Here is a 15,324-nt window from a genome sequence, read left to right as displayed (position 1 = left end):
ATTGTTGTTCAGTTACAGTTGTCCCACCTTCTTCCCCACCACTCCCCTGCCCCATCCCACCCCCACTCCCATAGTCCATTCCCTCTCACTGTCCATGACCATGAGGTCCTTTATTCATGTTCCTTGGCTTGAGCCTTCCGCTTCTTTCCCGTTCTCCCCTACAGCCTCCCCTCTTGTCACTGTCAATTTGTTTTTTATTTCCATGTCTCTGGTTCTGTTTTGCTCATTTGTTTGTTTTTTTGATTAGGTACCACTTATAGGTGAGATCATATGGTATTTGTCTTTCACCGCCTGGCTTATTTCACTTAGCATAATGCTCTCCAGTTCCATCCATGCGGTCACAAAGGATAGGAGCTCCTTCTTTCTTTCTGCTGCATAGTATTCCATTGTGTAAATGTACCATAGTTTTTTGATCCACTCATTTACTGTTGGGCACTTAGGTTTTTTCCAGCACTGGGCTGCTGTAAATTGTGCTGCTATGACATTGGGGTGCATAGGTTCTTCTGAATTGGTGTTTCAGGATTCTTAGAGTATAGTCCCAGCAGTGGGATCGCTAGTCCAAAAGACAGTTCCATCTTTAGGAGAAAGAGATGGGAGAGAAACATCAATGTGTAGTTGCCTCTCACACACCTCCTACTGGGGACCTGGCCTGCAAAGCAGGTATGTGTCCAGACTGGGAATTGAACCAGTAACCCTTTGGTACACAGGCTGGCAATCAATACATGGAGCCACACCAGCCAGGTCCCATCTTTAGTTTTTTGAGGAAATTTCATACTCTTTTCCACAGTAGCTGCACCAGTCTGCATTCTCACCAACAGTGTACTCGGGTTCCCTTTTCTTCACATCCTCTCCAGCACTAGTTGTTTGTTGATTTATTAATGATGGCCATTCCGAATGGTGTGAAGTGGTATCTCATTGTGGTTTTAATTTGCATCTCTCTAATGGGTGGTGATGTTGAACATTTTTTTCATGTGTCTACAGGCCCTCTGTATGTCTTCCTTGGAGAAGTGTCTGTTCGGGTCCTTTACCCATTTCTTAATTGGAGTGTTTGTCTTCCTGGTGTGGAGTTGTGTGAGTTCTTTATACATTTTGGAGAGCTAACCTTTGTCCAAGGTATCATTGGCAAATATGTTTTCCCATTTGGTTGGTGTTTTTGTTACCCATTTTGCTGGTGTTTTCTTTAGCCATGTGGTTAATATTTGACAAAGGGGGCAGGAACATGAAATGGAGTAAAAGTAGCCTCTTCAATAAATGGTGTTGGGAGATATGGACAAGTATATGCAAAAAAATGAAACTAGACCACCAACTTACACCATGTACCAAAATTAACTTAAGATGAATAAAAAGACTTATATAAATATAAGTTGTGATACCATAAAAGTCCTAGAAGAAAATAGGGGCAGGAAAGTTGCAGATATCTCACATGGCAATATTTTCACCAATACATCCCCTAGGGCAAGGGATATAAAAGAAAGAATAAACAAATGGGACTATATCAAACTAAATAGTTTCTGCATGGCTAAAGAAAACCAACAATCTTCGTATTTTTTAAAAATCATTTAAAGGTAACATATGCCACATTATGTTTCCTAACAAAATGTACATGTCAGTGAAATGAGGAATTGATACAGGAAAACGTAAGAGGTCAAAAAATAAAAACACAAATCTGATGACAAGTGGTACAAAAGCAACATAGTTAATGGCATGTAGAAAACATAACATAACAGGGTGATACAGTGAATTCTCTGCAACTTAACAATATATTTTACAGATATTCTAGAAAATTACCTTTCCTATCATGTACAAAATTTCCTTTTCTTTTTCCTAAATCTCATAATTTTCCAGTTAACACAAAATTATTTATTCTCTGAACTGCCTACCACCTACCATTTGCATCCACTACCCTATTTTATTTTACCTTCTCTATCTGAAATTATTACTTGATACTTTTTTCCACAGGTCAAATTATTAGTTACTCTGCAAAGACCTTATAATATCTTTATATTCCTTATTCAATTCCTTAGGCAAAAATAATCCTGCCTTTCATTATGTTCCATAATACTTTATTTATATTTATTATTTGTAATATACATTATTATTCTTTTCCTACATTGTAACTGTATATTTAATTGACAAATTGGGTGTCACACTGAGAAAACCCGGTATTTTTTTGCATCTTTGAATTCCTAGTGTTTAGCACAATGCTTGGTACAAAGCAGGTCAATAGTAAGTGTCCAGTACCTTAATAAATGCTCTCCAAATTATTCTTTACAACCATCCTTTAAAGATCAATGTTTTCCCAAAGTCAATAATCCATATTCCAATTGTTCCTATCATTTCAGAATTAACATGCAAGCTATTAACCTAAACATCTGTGAAGACAGAATATTAAATTTTTAAGATTAACTATATGAAACAAATCAACCATAAAAAATACAAGAAACGTATATTGCAACCACATACAAGAAAAATACCAAAGTGAAAAGAAAAAATTTGACAAATGGAGAGATACACCATGTTTCTGAAACAGAAGATTCAATATCATTAAAAGATAAATTATTTGAAGAGATTAGCTAAAGAACATATATGCCTGTGGTGATGGCCTGGGGGTGCAGAGGGAGCAGGGCTCTGTGGTGGTGGACAAAGAGGGGAAAAGTAGGGACAGCTGTAACAGCATAAACAATAAAAAATAAAGAAAAAAAGATCAACTCTTCCCCAACATAGTATTTTGTTCTCATGCCAGTATAATAAAAATTGTAGTCTGTTAGTCCTATTCATCTGGAGAAAAACAAGACAATGCCTCTTGCCCCAATGTACTAAGATATGTATATATAAAGCCATAATCATTTAAAATAGAGTGCTACTAGGATAATAGACAGACACATCATTAGAACAGGAAAAATGTGAAGAATACCCAAGAATTCAATAATGATTCAAACGGTAACTCAAATCACTATGAAAAACATAGATTATTTAATAATAGTATTGAAAAAACTAATAAATAAATAAATAAATAATAAAAGAAAAAACTGCCAACCATGTGGGAAGGAAAAGGTTCAATACATACCACATTATATTCTTAAATTAAATGGATAAAAGATTTAAGTCAAAGTAGTTTATTCTTCTCTCTACCAACCCTCCCTTACTCCTTGAATACTTCAGTTTTCTTAAAAGTCATTAGGTTGGGGCCAAACATGGCAGCATCCACTCTGGGCAGTCCCACTCATTCAGAGACACAGTAGGGTTGGCTTCTATGAGAGGGTTGGGGACAGGTAGTCATTGTTAAGAGTGAGGTGTCAGAACCTGAAAAAGGTGAGGAGACCAACCATGGAGGGGGGTGAGAAGGAATGGCAGTAAAAAATGCAGCTATGAAGGGAAGTGGCTGCAGTCAATCCATGGTGAGGTATGGAGCCTGAATGAAGTTAGAATGAGCTCTGCATTAAAGGATGGCACCAATAAAAGATGTGTTAATACAAGAGAAATTGATCAAATACGTAAGTACACTGAGGATAAATGGGAGTCAAGTGACAAATATGAAATTAAAACTATTAAGATTTTTTCTAATATTTTTAATATTGTATAGATTTGGAAAAGTTACTATAAGTTTATGGTTCTATTTAGAATCAATTGATATAGGATAAAAATAGATATGTGAGCATATATATAACTATATATTGAAGAAGAATCAATGTGACCTCACAGTCTTCAATATATGAAGATAAGTACAGAAAAAATACAGATACGAATGTATGTGTATCTGTGTATCTAGATACACACATCTATTTCCTAGCTATCCCCATTAAAAGGGCCTAAGGGAAGCAATATCCCAATAACAATGAGCACACGTAGTGTCACTTTGAATTCTAAATACCATTCTCCCCTAAAACAAGAAATGGTGATTCTAGGACTAAGGCAGGAATGATACAAGATAAGCCAGTAATATACTATTGTGTCAGAAGTAAAGAACAGTTAACAGAATGGAAGAAACATGGCAAAAGACATAGAAGTCAGATTGAAGGAGTCCAACAAGCAAAACATCAGATAATGTGAGCATCAAAATAAACATCAGCAATGAAAAATGACCCATTAAAATAAACTAGTAATACACAGTACATATTAATCCATACTAATATAAACTGGAGAGAAGCCCTGACTGGTATGGTACAGTTGGTTGGGCATCGTCCCACAAAGCAAAAGGTCACTAGTTCAATTCCCAGTCAGGGCACATGCCTAGGTTGCAGGTTCAGTCCCTGGTCGGGATGTGTACGACAGGCAAGAGGCAAACCGATCAATGTTTCTCTCACATCAATGTTTGGCTCCCTCTCTTTTTCTCCCTCCTGTCCCATCTCTCTAAAAAATAAATAAATAAAATCTTAGATAAAAATAAAATATAGTAAAAATAAAATAAATAATTGGAGACTGGAGAAAGCTTTTTCTGAAAGTGGAATGCCAAGTGATGAATATAAAAAAATGTTGGAATTAGAAAAGCACCATTTCCCACTGATCACAGCAATAAATTAATTAAGCCAAGGAAGAATAATGGATGCTAGAATTTGTGGGTAAAAAGCATAAGGAACAAGGCGTTTACATACAAAGTATTTCCCCACAAAATGCTTATTGATTACTGAGGGAAAAATGATTAACTTCCCAGTGGAAAAACCTTGCAGGCACAACCTTAACCAAATGATCAAGGTAACATGACTAGTAATGGAAAAAACTGAAATCATGTATCAACTGTTAAGATGTAATGAAAAGGACTCAGCATCACTTCTGTGATACTCATGCCAAAATCACATAATCTGAATTAAACCATGAGGAAACATCAAAAAAAATCCAAACAGAGGGACATTCTATTAAAATATCTGGCCTGCAATCTTCAGAAGTATCAACGTTATAAAAGCCAGAGAAAAACTGAGTTACTATTTGAGATTAAAGCAGACTTAAGAGAGACAAAATGCATTCTGCAATCTTTTGGCTATGAAAGCCATTACTGGAAAAATTGGAGAAATTAGGAAAATAATGATGAGGTCTATGGACTACAAAGAAATAATGCAAAAATGTTTATTTCTTGATTTTTATAGACATGTTCTGGTCATGTGGTAAAAAGTCCTTTATAGGAAATACATACTGCAGCATTCAGGAGTGTCAGTATCATATTGATAAATTGCTATCAAATGGATTAGAGAAGAAAAGTTCTTTTGCATGTACTGTTTTTCTTTAAATTTTACTTAATTATTTTTAGAGAGGGGAAGAGAGGGGAAAAGAGAGGGAGAGAAATATAATTATGTGGTTGCCTCTCGAGTGCCCCCTACTGGGAACCTGGCCCACAATCCAGGCATGTGTGCTGACTGGGAATCAAAACAGTGACCCTTTGGTTCACAGTCTGACGCTCAATCAAATGAGCCACACCAACCAGAGCTCATTTACTGTTAATGCAACCTTTACAGCAGCTTGAAATTATTTCAAAATTAAAAGGAAAAACAAGTATTTTAAAAATGAACTTTGACAGACTTCTGGCCAAGATGGAGGCATACGTGGATACACTCTGCCTCCTTGCACAACCAAAAGAAGGATAACAACAAATTAAAAAACAAAAAGTAACCAGAACTGCAAAATAAACTGAATTATATGCAAGTCCGAAAACCAAGGAGTTAAAGAAGAGACATTAATCCAGACTGGTAGGAGAGACGGAGAGGACACCCCACATGTGGTGGCTGGAGGACCAGGTAGTCCCACATTTGCGTGCAAATAAACTGGGAGGGACAACTGGGGAGCGAGACAGACCACCCAACCCAAGGTACCAGCACAAGAAAAAGAAAGCCACAAAAACTCTGTAAAAACCTGTGGGGGCTGTAGTGTCAGGAGAAGCTCCCAGTCTCACAGGAGAGTTTGTTGGAGACCCACAGGGTACTAGAATATACACAAGCCCACACACCCAAGGAAACAGCACCAGAAGGGCGCAATATGCTTGTGGGTAGCAGGGGAATTGAATGAAAGCCGGTGGAGTGCTGAGCAAACAGAACTGTTCCCTCACAGACCCCTCTCCATATAGCACCACACCACAGTGATGTGGGTCACTCCACCCTGGCAAACACCTAAGGCTCCATCCTTTAAAATATAACAGGAGTGCTGAGACAAAGAATATGACCTAAAACCAGGTCAAAGCTCCAAAAATAGAACTAAGCAATAAAGAGATAGCCAACCTATCAGATGCAGAGTTCAAAACACTGGTAATCAGGATGCTCACAGAAAGGGTTAAGTATGGTTGCAAAATAGAGGAAAAAGTGAAGGCTGTGCAAAGTGAAATAAAGAAAAATACACAGGGAACCAGCAGTGAAGAGAAGGGAACTGGAACTCAAATCAACCATCTGGAGCAAAAGGAAAAATAAACATTCAAGCAGAACAGAATGAAGAAACGAGAATTCAAAAAACTGAGGAGAGGTTTAGGAACCTCCAGGATAACTTTAAACATTCCAACATTTGAATCATAGGAGTGTCAGAAGGAGAAGAGGAAGAGCTAGAAATTGAAAACTTCTTGGAAAAATAATGGAGATCTTCCCCAATTTGACAAAGGAAATAGACTTTCAAGAAGTCCAGGAAGCTCAGAGAGTCCCAAAGAAGTTGGACCCAAGAAAGTACACACCAAGGCACATCATAATGACATTACCCAAGATGAAAGATAAGGAGAGAATCTTCAAAGCAGCAAGAGAAAAGGAGACAGTTACCTACAAAGGAGTTCCCATAAGGCTATCAGCTGATTTCTCAAAAGAAACCTTGCAGGAAAGAAGGGGCTGGAAAGAAATATTTGAAATCATAAAAGGCAAGGACCTACACCCAAGATTACTGTATCCAGCAAAGCTATCATTTAGAATGGAAGGGCAGAGGAAGTGCTTCCCAGACAAGGTAAAGCTAAAAGAGTTCATCATCACCCTTATTATATGAAATGTTAAAGGGACTTCTCTAAGAAAAAGATGACCAAAACTATGAAGAGTAAAATGACAACAAACTCACAACTATCAACAACTGAACCTAAAAAAAAAACCAAAAGAAACAAACTAAGCAAACAACTGGAACAGGAAGAGAATCACAGAAATGGAGATCACATGGAGGGTTATCAGAAGGAAAGGGAAGGGGGAAGAATAGGGGGAAAGGGTACAGAGAATAAGCAGCATAAATGGTAGGTAGAAAATAGACAGGGGGGGGGGTTAAGAATAATATAGGAAATGGAGACGCCAAGGAACTTATATGTATGACCCATGGACATGAACTAAGGGGTGGAATGCTGGTGGGAGAGGTGTGCAGGGCAGAGGGGAATAAATGGGAGAAAAAAGTGGGACAACTGTAATAGCATAATCAAAAAATATATACTTAAAAAATTTTTAAATATGAACTTTCAAAGTGCAAAAATTATTTACACGTTTAGCGTTAAGAAAGATTTTCTTTGCATAGTATGAAAAGCAGAAACAATAAAGAGCGATGTGTAAATTACATAAAAGATTTAAATTTCTTAACAAAAAAATTAACCTGCTATAATCCAACTGTAAAACCATGAAGATATAGTGAAAGATTAAAATCGAATGTTAAATTATGGTCAAGGCATACAAAGAAAGTACATGTGACAAAATAATAACATCTCTAATATAAAGACATTTCAAAAGAAAAAATAGGAACATTACAATGTTAAAAGAAGAAAAAGAGCTATTCAAGGCCAATTAGCAAACATTAATAACCTTTAAAAAAATCTTTAAAATACTTATGTTTCCAGTACTCAAAGAAAATTCAAACGTCCTAATATTTTCACTAAAAAGAATAGCAAAAACAGTTTTATTAGTAATATACAGTGATTAAACTGTGTAAGGAGATATGCTTAATAAGAAAAGGTTATGTGCAATCTCACACATAACTAACATAGTATAAATCAGAAACTGCATTCTACAGGGCAATTTCACACAATACACTTATTTAAGTTTCCAAAATGTTTATATCCTTTCACACAGAGATTCTGTTGGTACGTACATGCCAAACACCAAATGAGGTGCTTCAACAATAAAGTGTTCCTTAATTAAATTAGTTCATCAAAACTAACAATATTCTGTATTACAATGCTAACTATCCACTAAAAATAATGGCAAAAATATACCTTATTGACACAAAAAGATGTTCAGGTTAATAATTTTCAAAAACACACAAAATAATATAATCAACATAACAAAATTTTTACAAAGTATATACAGTATATGTAAAAATGCAAACAAAAAACCTAAAAGGATCTGAATGAGGAGATTTGGGATGATTTTTGTTTTTCTTTTTCTATATTTTTTCTGTGTTTTCACTTTTAATTAAATTTTATTGCATTTATTAGAGTGACAGTAGTTAATAAAATTATATAGGTTTCACGTATACAATTCTATAATACATCATCTGTATAGTGCATTGTGTGCCCACCACCCAAAGTCAAGTCTCCTTCATTACTATATTATTTGGCCCCCTTTACCCTTTTCTATCTTCCCCACAAAACCCCTTTCCCTTTGGCAGCCACCACACTGTTGTTGTATCTATGAGTTTTTGTTTGTTTTTCTTGTTCATTTCTTTCAGTTTTATATTCCCACATGAGTGAAATCACATGATTGTCTTTTTTTACATGATTTATTTTGCTTGGCATGATATTCTCAATGTCCATTCATGATATCACAAATTACAGTATTTTTTCTTATGACTGAGTAGTAGTCCATTGTGTGTGTGTGTGTATATATATACATACACTATATCTTCTTTGTCCAATCATCTAACAAAGGACAGTTTGGTTGTTTCTATGTTTTGGCCACAATGAATAATGCTGCAAAGAACACAGGGATACATATCTTTATGAATAAATGTTTTCAAATTTTTGAGGTACACATCCAAAGGAGGGATTGCTGGATCTTATAATCTTAACTTTTGAGGGCTTTCGATACTGTTTTCCATTGTGGCTGTATCAGTTTACATTCCCACCAGCAGTGAATGAGAGTTCCACACCTCTCCAACAATATTTGTCTTGTTGATAACAGCCATTCTAACAAATGTAAGGTAGCATGTCATTGTGGTTTTGATTTGCATCTCCCTAATAGTCAGAAGTTGAGAATCTTTTCACATATCTCTTGGCCATTTGTATGTCTTCTTGGGAAAAGTGTCTATTCAGGCCCTCTGCCCATTTTTTATTTTATTATTTTTTTAAAGATTTCATTTATTTTTAGACAGAGGGGAAAGGAGAGTGAAAAGGGGAGAGAAACATCAATGTGCAGTTGCCTCTTGCACACCCCCTACTGGGGACCTGGCCCACAACCCAGGCTTGTGCCCTGATTGGGAATCGAACCATCATCCCTTTGGTTCACAGGCCAGCATTCAATCCACTGAGCCACAGCAGCCAGGGCAATTTTTTAATTGAACTGTTAGTTTTTGTTGTTGAGTTGTATGAGTTCTTTATATAGTTTAGATATTAACCCCTTTTGGGAAGTGTTGTTTGCAAATATTTTCTCCCATTTGGTGAGCTGACTTTTTATTTTGTTGACAGTTTCAGTTTCGTTGCAGAAGCTTTTTAGTTCGATATAATCCCACTCACTTATTTTTGCTTTTATAACCGTTGCCTCTCAGGTTAAATTTGTAAAATCCTCTCTGAGACAACTGTTCATAAGTTTGTTAACTATGTTTCCCTCTTTGTATTTTATTGTTTCAGGTCTCATATTTAGGTCTTCGATCCATTTTGAGTTAAATTTTGTATATTGTGACAAATAGCAGTCTAGTTTTATTATTTTGCATGTGGATTTCCAACTTTCCCAGCACCATTTATTGACGAGACTGTCTTTTCTCCATTGTATGATTTTGGTTCCTTTGTCGAAAATTACTTGCCCACATATATGTGGGTTTACTTTTGGGTTCTCCACTCTGTTCCACTGGTCTGTGTGTCTTTTTTCCTGCCAAAAAAGACACACAGCTGTTTTGAGTATTGCCACTTTGTAGTATAATTTGAAGTCAGACAGTGTGATACCTCTGGCTTTGTTATTTCTTCTCAGGATTGCTTTGGTTACATGGGGTCTTTCATGGTTCCAAATAAATCATGTTGTAATTCTTTTTAAAATGCCACTGATATTTTGATGGGGATTGCATTAAATCTGTACATTGCTCTGAATAATATGGCTATTTAAATTGCATTGATTCTTCCAACCCATGAACATGGAATACAGTGTTACCTCTGTACTCATCATTAATTTGTCCCAAAACTCATGACAGTGCCAAAACTGATGAGTACAAAACTGTTTGCAAGCTACCGTGAGACTGACGATTCAACCTCTGCTTCATCACAAGAGAGGGGTGCTGAGTAGTGAACAAGGCCAAGTGCTGAAACATTTTTTTCAAAATGTGACAATTTTACAATGTGTACAAAATATGTACAGGGTTTGACAATTTCTAAAGCCAACAAGTACTGAGGCATAACTGTACCTTTCCTTTTCGTTGTATCTTCTTCAATTTCTTTTAATAGTATCTTATAATTTTCAGGGTATGGTTCTTCACATCCTTGTAAAATTTAATCCTAGGTTATTTTATTCTTTTGGTGGCAAATGCAAAAGGAATTTTTGTTAGTACATAGGAACACAATGTATTTTTCTGCATTGATTTTGTACCCTGCAACTTTATTGTATTTGTTTATTGTTTCTAATAGTTCCTTGGTGGAGTCCTTAGGGCTTCCTATATAAAGAATCATGCCATCTGCAAAAAGTGACAATTTTACTCCTCCATTCTCAATCTGGATGTCTTTTACTCCTTTCATTTGTCTAATTGCTAATTGTTCTGGCTAGACTTCCAATACTATGTTGAAGACAGTGGTGAGCATGGGCATCCTTGTCTTGTTCATGATCTTAAAGTTTTTGAACATTGAGTATGGTGTTAGCTGAGGGTCTGTCATATATGGCCTTTATTATGTTCCGGTACTTTACTTCTATCCCCATACTATTGAGTGTTTTAGTCATTACTGAATGCTATATATTATCAAATGCTTTTTCTTCATCTGTTGATAAGATCATATAATTTTTACACTTTAATGTGGTGTCATTGTTCATACATTGTTTATACATATTGAACCATCCTTGAGCTCCTAGAATCAACTCCACTTGATTGTAATTTATTATCTTAATGTATTTTAATTTCATACAATATACTTTTTGAAGTTTCCAAAATGTTCATTCCCTTTTACACAGGGATTGTTATGTACATGACAAACAGCAAATAATGCACTTCAATGAAAAGGGGTTCTTTAGTTAAATCACAGTTTATCAAAATTAACAATACTCTGTATTACTTACTATCTACTAAAAATGATGGCAAAATATATAAATTTATTGACACAAAGATATTCAGGTTAATAATTTTCAAAAGCACACAAAACAGTATAATCAATATAATCCAAATTTTTTACAAGGGTAATGTATGTATATATATAAAAATACACACACCAAAAACTATCAGGATGTGAATAAGAAAATTTTGGATGATTTCTGTCTTGTATTTTTCTATTTATTTTTCCATATTTTCACACTTTTAAAATATTAATAATATGTATTATGAATGTTTAATACAAAAATATCTAGAACCTTAGAATTCGCTGCAGTGTATTTTCTCCCATAGGTGGAGTAAATCAACAGTTATCTCAAATAAATGGTAACACTTAAAAGACACATTGGGTAGTAGAAAAATATTCTAACATGCAAAAGAAATGGAAAAACGTATGTATGAAATCAAAAAATATATAGGGGAGAAAGCAAACATTAACTAAGGTTTTAGAAAAGCTTACAACAAATATCCTATCATGGTGGCAGAAAACAATTTTGAGGAGTAGAAAGGAGTAATATTCTACAACAGAATTATTTTTTAAGAAAGGATGTATGAGCCCTGGCTGGGTGGCTCAGTTGGTTGGAGCATCATACACCAGAAAGTTTGCAGGTTCAATTCCCAGTCAGGGCACATACCCAGGTTTCAGGTTCAATCCCCAGTGAGGGCATGTACAGGAGTCAACCTATTGATGTTTCTATCTCTCTCTCTCTTCACCCCACCTTTCTAAAATAAAAACATATCCTCAGATGAGAATTTTAAAAAGGATGCATGATATCACATTATTTCTACCAAGTAATGACTAATTCAGTAAAAATCTTGATGTCTGAAAGAACACAGAATGTCAGTAACTCTTAAAAGGACAAATCCATAGGGTCTACAATATCATGTAAATGTTAGTCTAAATACCTAGGTTAGTCTAAAAGGCACCGTATTTTGCTGGGTATAACTGTACTCCCATGTATAGCACACACCACACTTTTGTGCGCATTACACACGGGGTTATTATACTCATTATTATACCCATGGTATGTACTCATTGTACCCATGTGTAATGCACATCCCTATTTTTCCCTCAAAAATTTGGGCAAGAAAGTGTGCATATTTAACACATGGCAAAATATGGTAATATAATTTTGTTCACTTGTTTTGTACTCCTATGAACTCAGTAACCTATTTTAGTAATTGTAGTTTACCATAATAACTATACTTTGTCTAAATCTCTTTGAAATTTGATGGAGACCTATATCTTAAATTTTCTAATGTAGGCCTATAATTAAAACAAAATACAAAAAAATATCCTTTACACTTCCCAGTTTAAAAACAAAAAAATTATATTCAAACATCAATAAAATAATGTCCACTGTACCTTATTATAACGATCATGTGGAACAGACTGTAAAACGATTGGTTCCATTGTAGAAACATTGGCAAATTGTACCTCTGGAATATACAGGGCACAAACCACATGAGCCCAACCTAAAAGTAAATAAATAAAAGTAATGTCATTTTGTAGTTTTCAATAAAGCTTTTTCAATGATAAAATCAGGAACTTTTTTTCTAAAGAGATCCCTTTAATGCCTACTTCAGTCAACAAGCAACAAAAACATTAACAAATTCTCATTATTGACTGAATAGTCAAACCCCTACTAATAAAGCACCCCCAATCATTTTTCTACTTACATCCATAGTAACACAAGTAAAGGGAAACAGTTTAAAATTCAGATTCTGGCACTGACTGACATTTCTTAAAAATAAGTCAGATAAAACACTACTTCTGAGAACCACTGTAAATTAAGAATTTTTATAGTTAAATAACTAAAATAAAATATTTAATACTTTAATCTTAAATGTAAACATTAAACTTTCATATTGATGTCAATATTTTTAAACTGATATTTTACTAGTTCTGGCATTATTTTAATATCTCATTTAAAATACTCTTCACAATTGATGTTAAATATGAATATTTCTTTTAATTTTCAAAATGTGTCTGAAGCTATCAAAGAGCTGATGTGATAGTGAGGAATTAATGATTCAAAATGGGAAAGGATGGAAGTCCAGGTTGGAGAGTATAGCTTTTGCCTACTTTTGCCACCCAGCAGTCATCTGCTCATTTCAGAGAAAGCAGCTGAGGGTGAAAGGTACTTTTTGACAAACTCAGAAGGCTGAAAGTACAGAGGTTTATATTCACAGACAACCAAATGAAAAGAGGAACTAGTAAACCCCTCACTCCCTTTTAGCTACAACACTAAAGGGCTACAAGCTAGGAGTAATGATAAACTAAAAATACATTGGTCCTCAAAGAGATTGCAGACGGGCATTGATCATCTCAACCTCTGAAATCTGACTCATGTAATCCTAAATTTTAAGGCCCCCAAAGCACCAGACAGAAGTAAATATATATCCTCTCTGGAGAAAAACGTTATCTTGGCTACAATTTTTTTAAATATTTTTTATTGATTATGCTATTACAGTTTTCCCAATTTTCCCCCCTCTATTTCCCCCACCCTGCCCCCCAACCCTCCAGCATTCCCCCCTTTGTTCACGTCCATGGGATGTACATGTAAGTTCTTTGAGTCCTCTGTTTCCCATACCATTTTTTATCTCTCCCCATCTACCTTATGCCTAATTAACCATGCTTCTTCTTCCCTGTACCTTTCCCCCCCTGTTCCTCCCTTCCCCCTCCCCACTGAAATCCCTCTGTGTGATGCCCATTTCTCTGATTTTGTTCCTGTTCTGGTTGTTTGCTTAGTTTTTGTTTTTGTGGCTTTTCTTTTCTTTTAGGTTCATTTGTTGATAGTTGTGAGTTTTATTGTTCATATTTCTGATCTTTTTCTTAGATGAGTCCCATTAACACTTCATGTAATAATGGCTTGGTGATGATTAACTCCTTTCACTTGACCTTATCTGGGAAGCACTTTATCTGCCCTTCCATTCTAAATGAAAGCTTTGCTGGATAGAGTAACCTTGGATGTAGGACCTTGACTTCCATGACTTGGAATACTTCTTTCCCCTTCTTGCCTGCAAGATCTCTTTTGAGAAATCAGCTGATAGTCTAACGGGAATTCCTTTGTAGGTAACTCTCGCCTTTCCTCTTGCTTCTTTCAGGATTCTCTCTTTATATTTAATCTTGGGTAACATGACGATGTGCCTTGGTGTGTGGGCTTCCTGGTCTTCCTGGAAGTCTATTTCTTTCGCCAGATTGGGGAAGTTTTCCTTCATTATTTGTTCAAATAAGTCTTCAATTTCTTGGTCTTCCTCTTCTTCTGAAACCCCTATTATTTAGATATTGGAACATTTCAGGTTGTCCCAGAGGTTTGTAAGTGTCTTTTAACTTTTTCAAACTCGTGTTTCTTCATCTTGTTTCTGGATGGATTTTTAATTTTCCCTTTTGTTCCACATCATTGCTTTGAGTCCTGATTTCCTTCCTGTCTCTGTTGGTTCCCTGAACATTCTGTTTTATTTCACTTTGGGTATCCTTCATTTGTTTTTTTCATTTTTCAACCAAGCTCAATCAGATCTGTGAGCATTTTGATTACCAGTGCTTGAAATTCTCCATCAGAGAGGTTGGTGATCTCCTCACTCAGCTCTCTTTCTGAGGCTTTATTTTGTTCTTTCATTTGGGCCATATTTCTTTGTCTTGGCGCAGCTGATAGGTTGTAAGGGGGTGGGGCCTTAGGTATTCAGCCCACAGGACAACCCTCTTTGCTGGGCTGTGGTGCTACCTGTGAAGGAGGGGCCAGAGAGGGAACAATGCAGCTCACCTGCTCCTCTCTAGTGCACTTTTCACAGGACTCTCGTGTGAGACTGGGAGCTTCTCCTACCACCGCAACCAACATAGCCCACAGTGACCTCTGAGTCCCCTTAAGTAAGCCCCTCCCACACAGCCTGCCAAGCTCAGCAGCCAGCCCCGCCCCAAAGGTCCACTACATTGCCGGGGGTTTTTCTGAGTTGGCCCAC

General features: G+C 35.9%; 1 protein-coding gene across 16 annotated transcripts in view; it reads right to left on the bottom strand.

The window, feature by feature from the left end:
• MLLT10 (MLLT10 histone lysine methyltransferase DOT1L cofactor) overlaps positions 1-15,324 on the bottom strand; it is a 258,378-nt gene that overhangs the window by 147,226 nt on the left and 95,828 nt on the right. For 13 of the 16 annotated variants that reach the window (XM_053922164.2, XM_053922167.2, XM_053922168.2 and 10 more), the window contains one exon: positions 12,731-12,840. The exons of 2 other annotated variants lie outside the window; for them this stretch is intronic. In XM_053922164.2, coding sequence (XP_053778139.1) covers positions 12,731-12,840 — 110 coding nt within the window. Of the gene's footprint in view, positions 1-2,241; positions 7,662-12,730; positions 12,841-15,324 lie in introns of those variants that run through there. One more of the 16 variants, XM_053922175.2, reaches the window with a different exon arrangement.

This window comes from Desmodus rotundus, chromosome 4 (assembly GCF_022682495.2).
Source record: "Desmodus rotundus isolate HL8 chromosome 4, HLdesRot8A.1, whole genome shotgun sequence".
NCBI classification, from domain to species: Eukaryota; Metazoa; Chordata; class Mammalia; order Chiroptera; family Phyllostomidae; genus Desmodus; species Desmodus rotundus.
The sequence above is the reverse complement of the archived record's forward strand: the minus strand, read 5'-3'. Positions and strand labels throughout refer to the sequence as shown.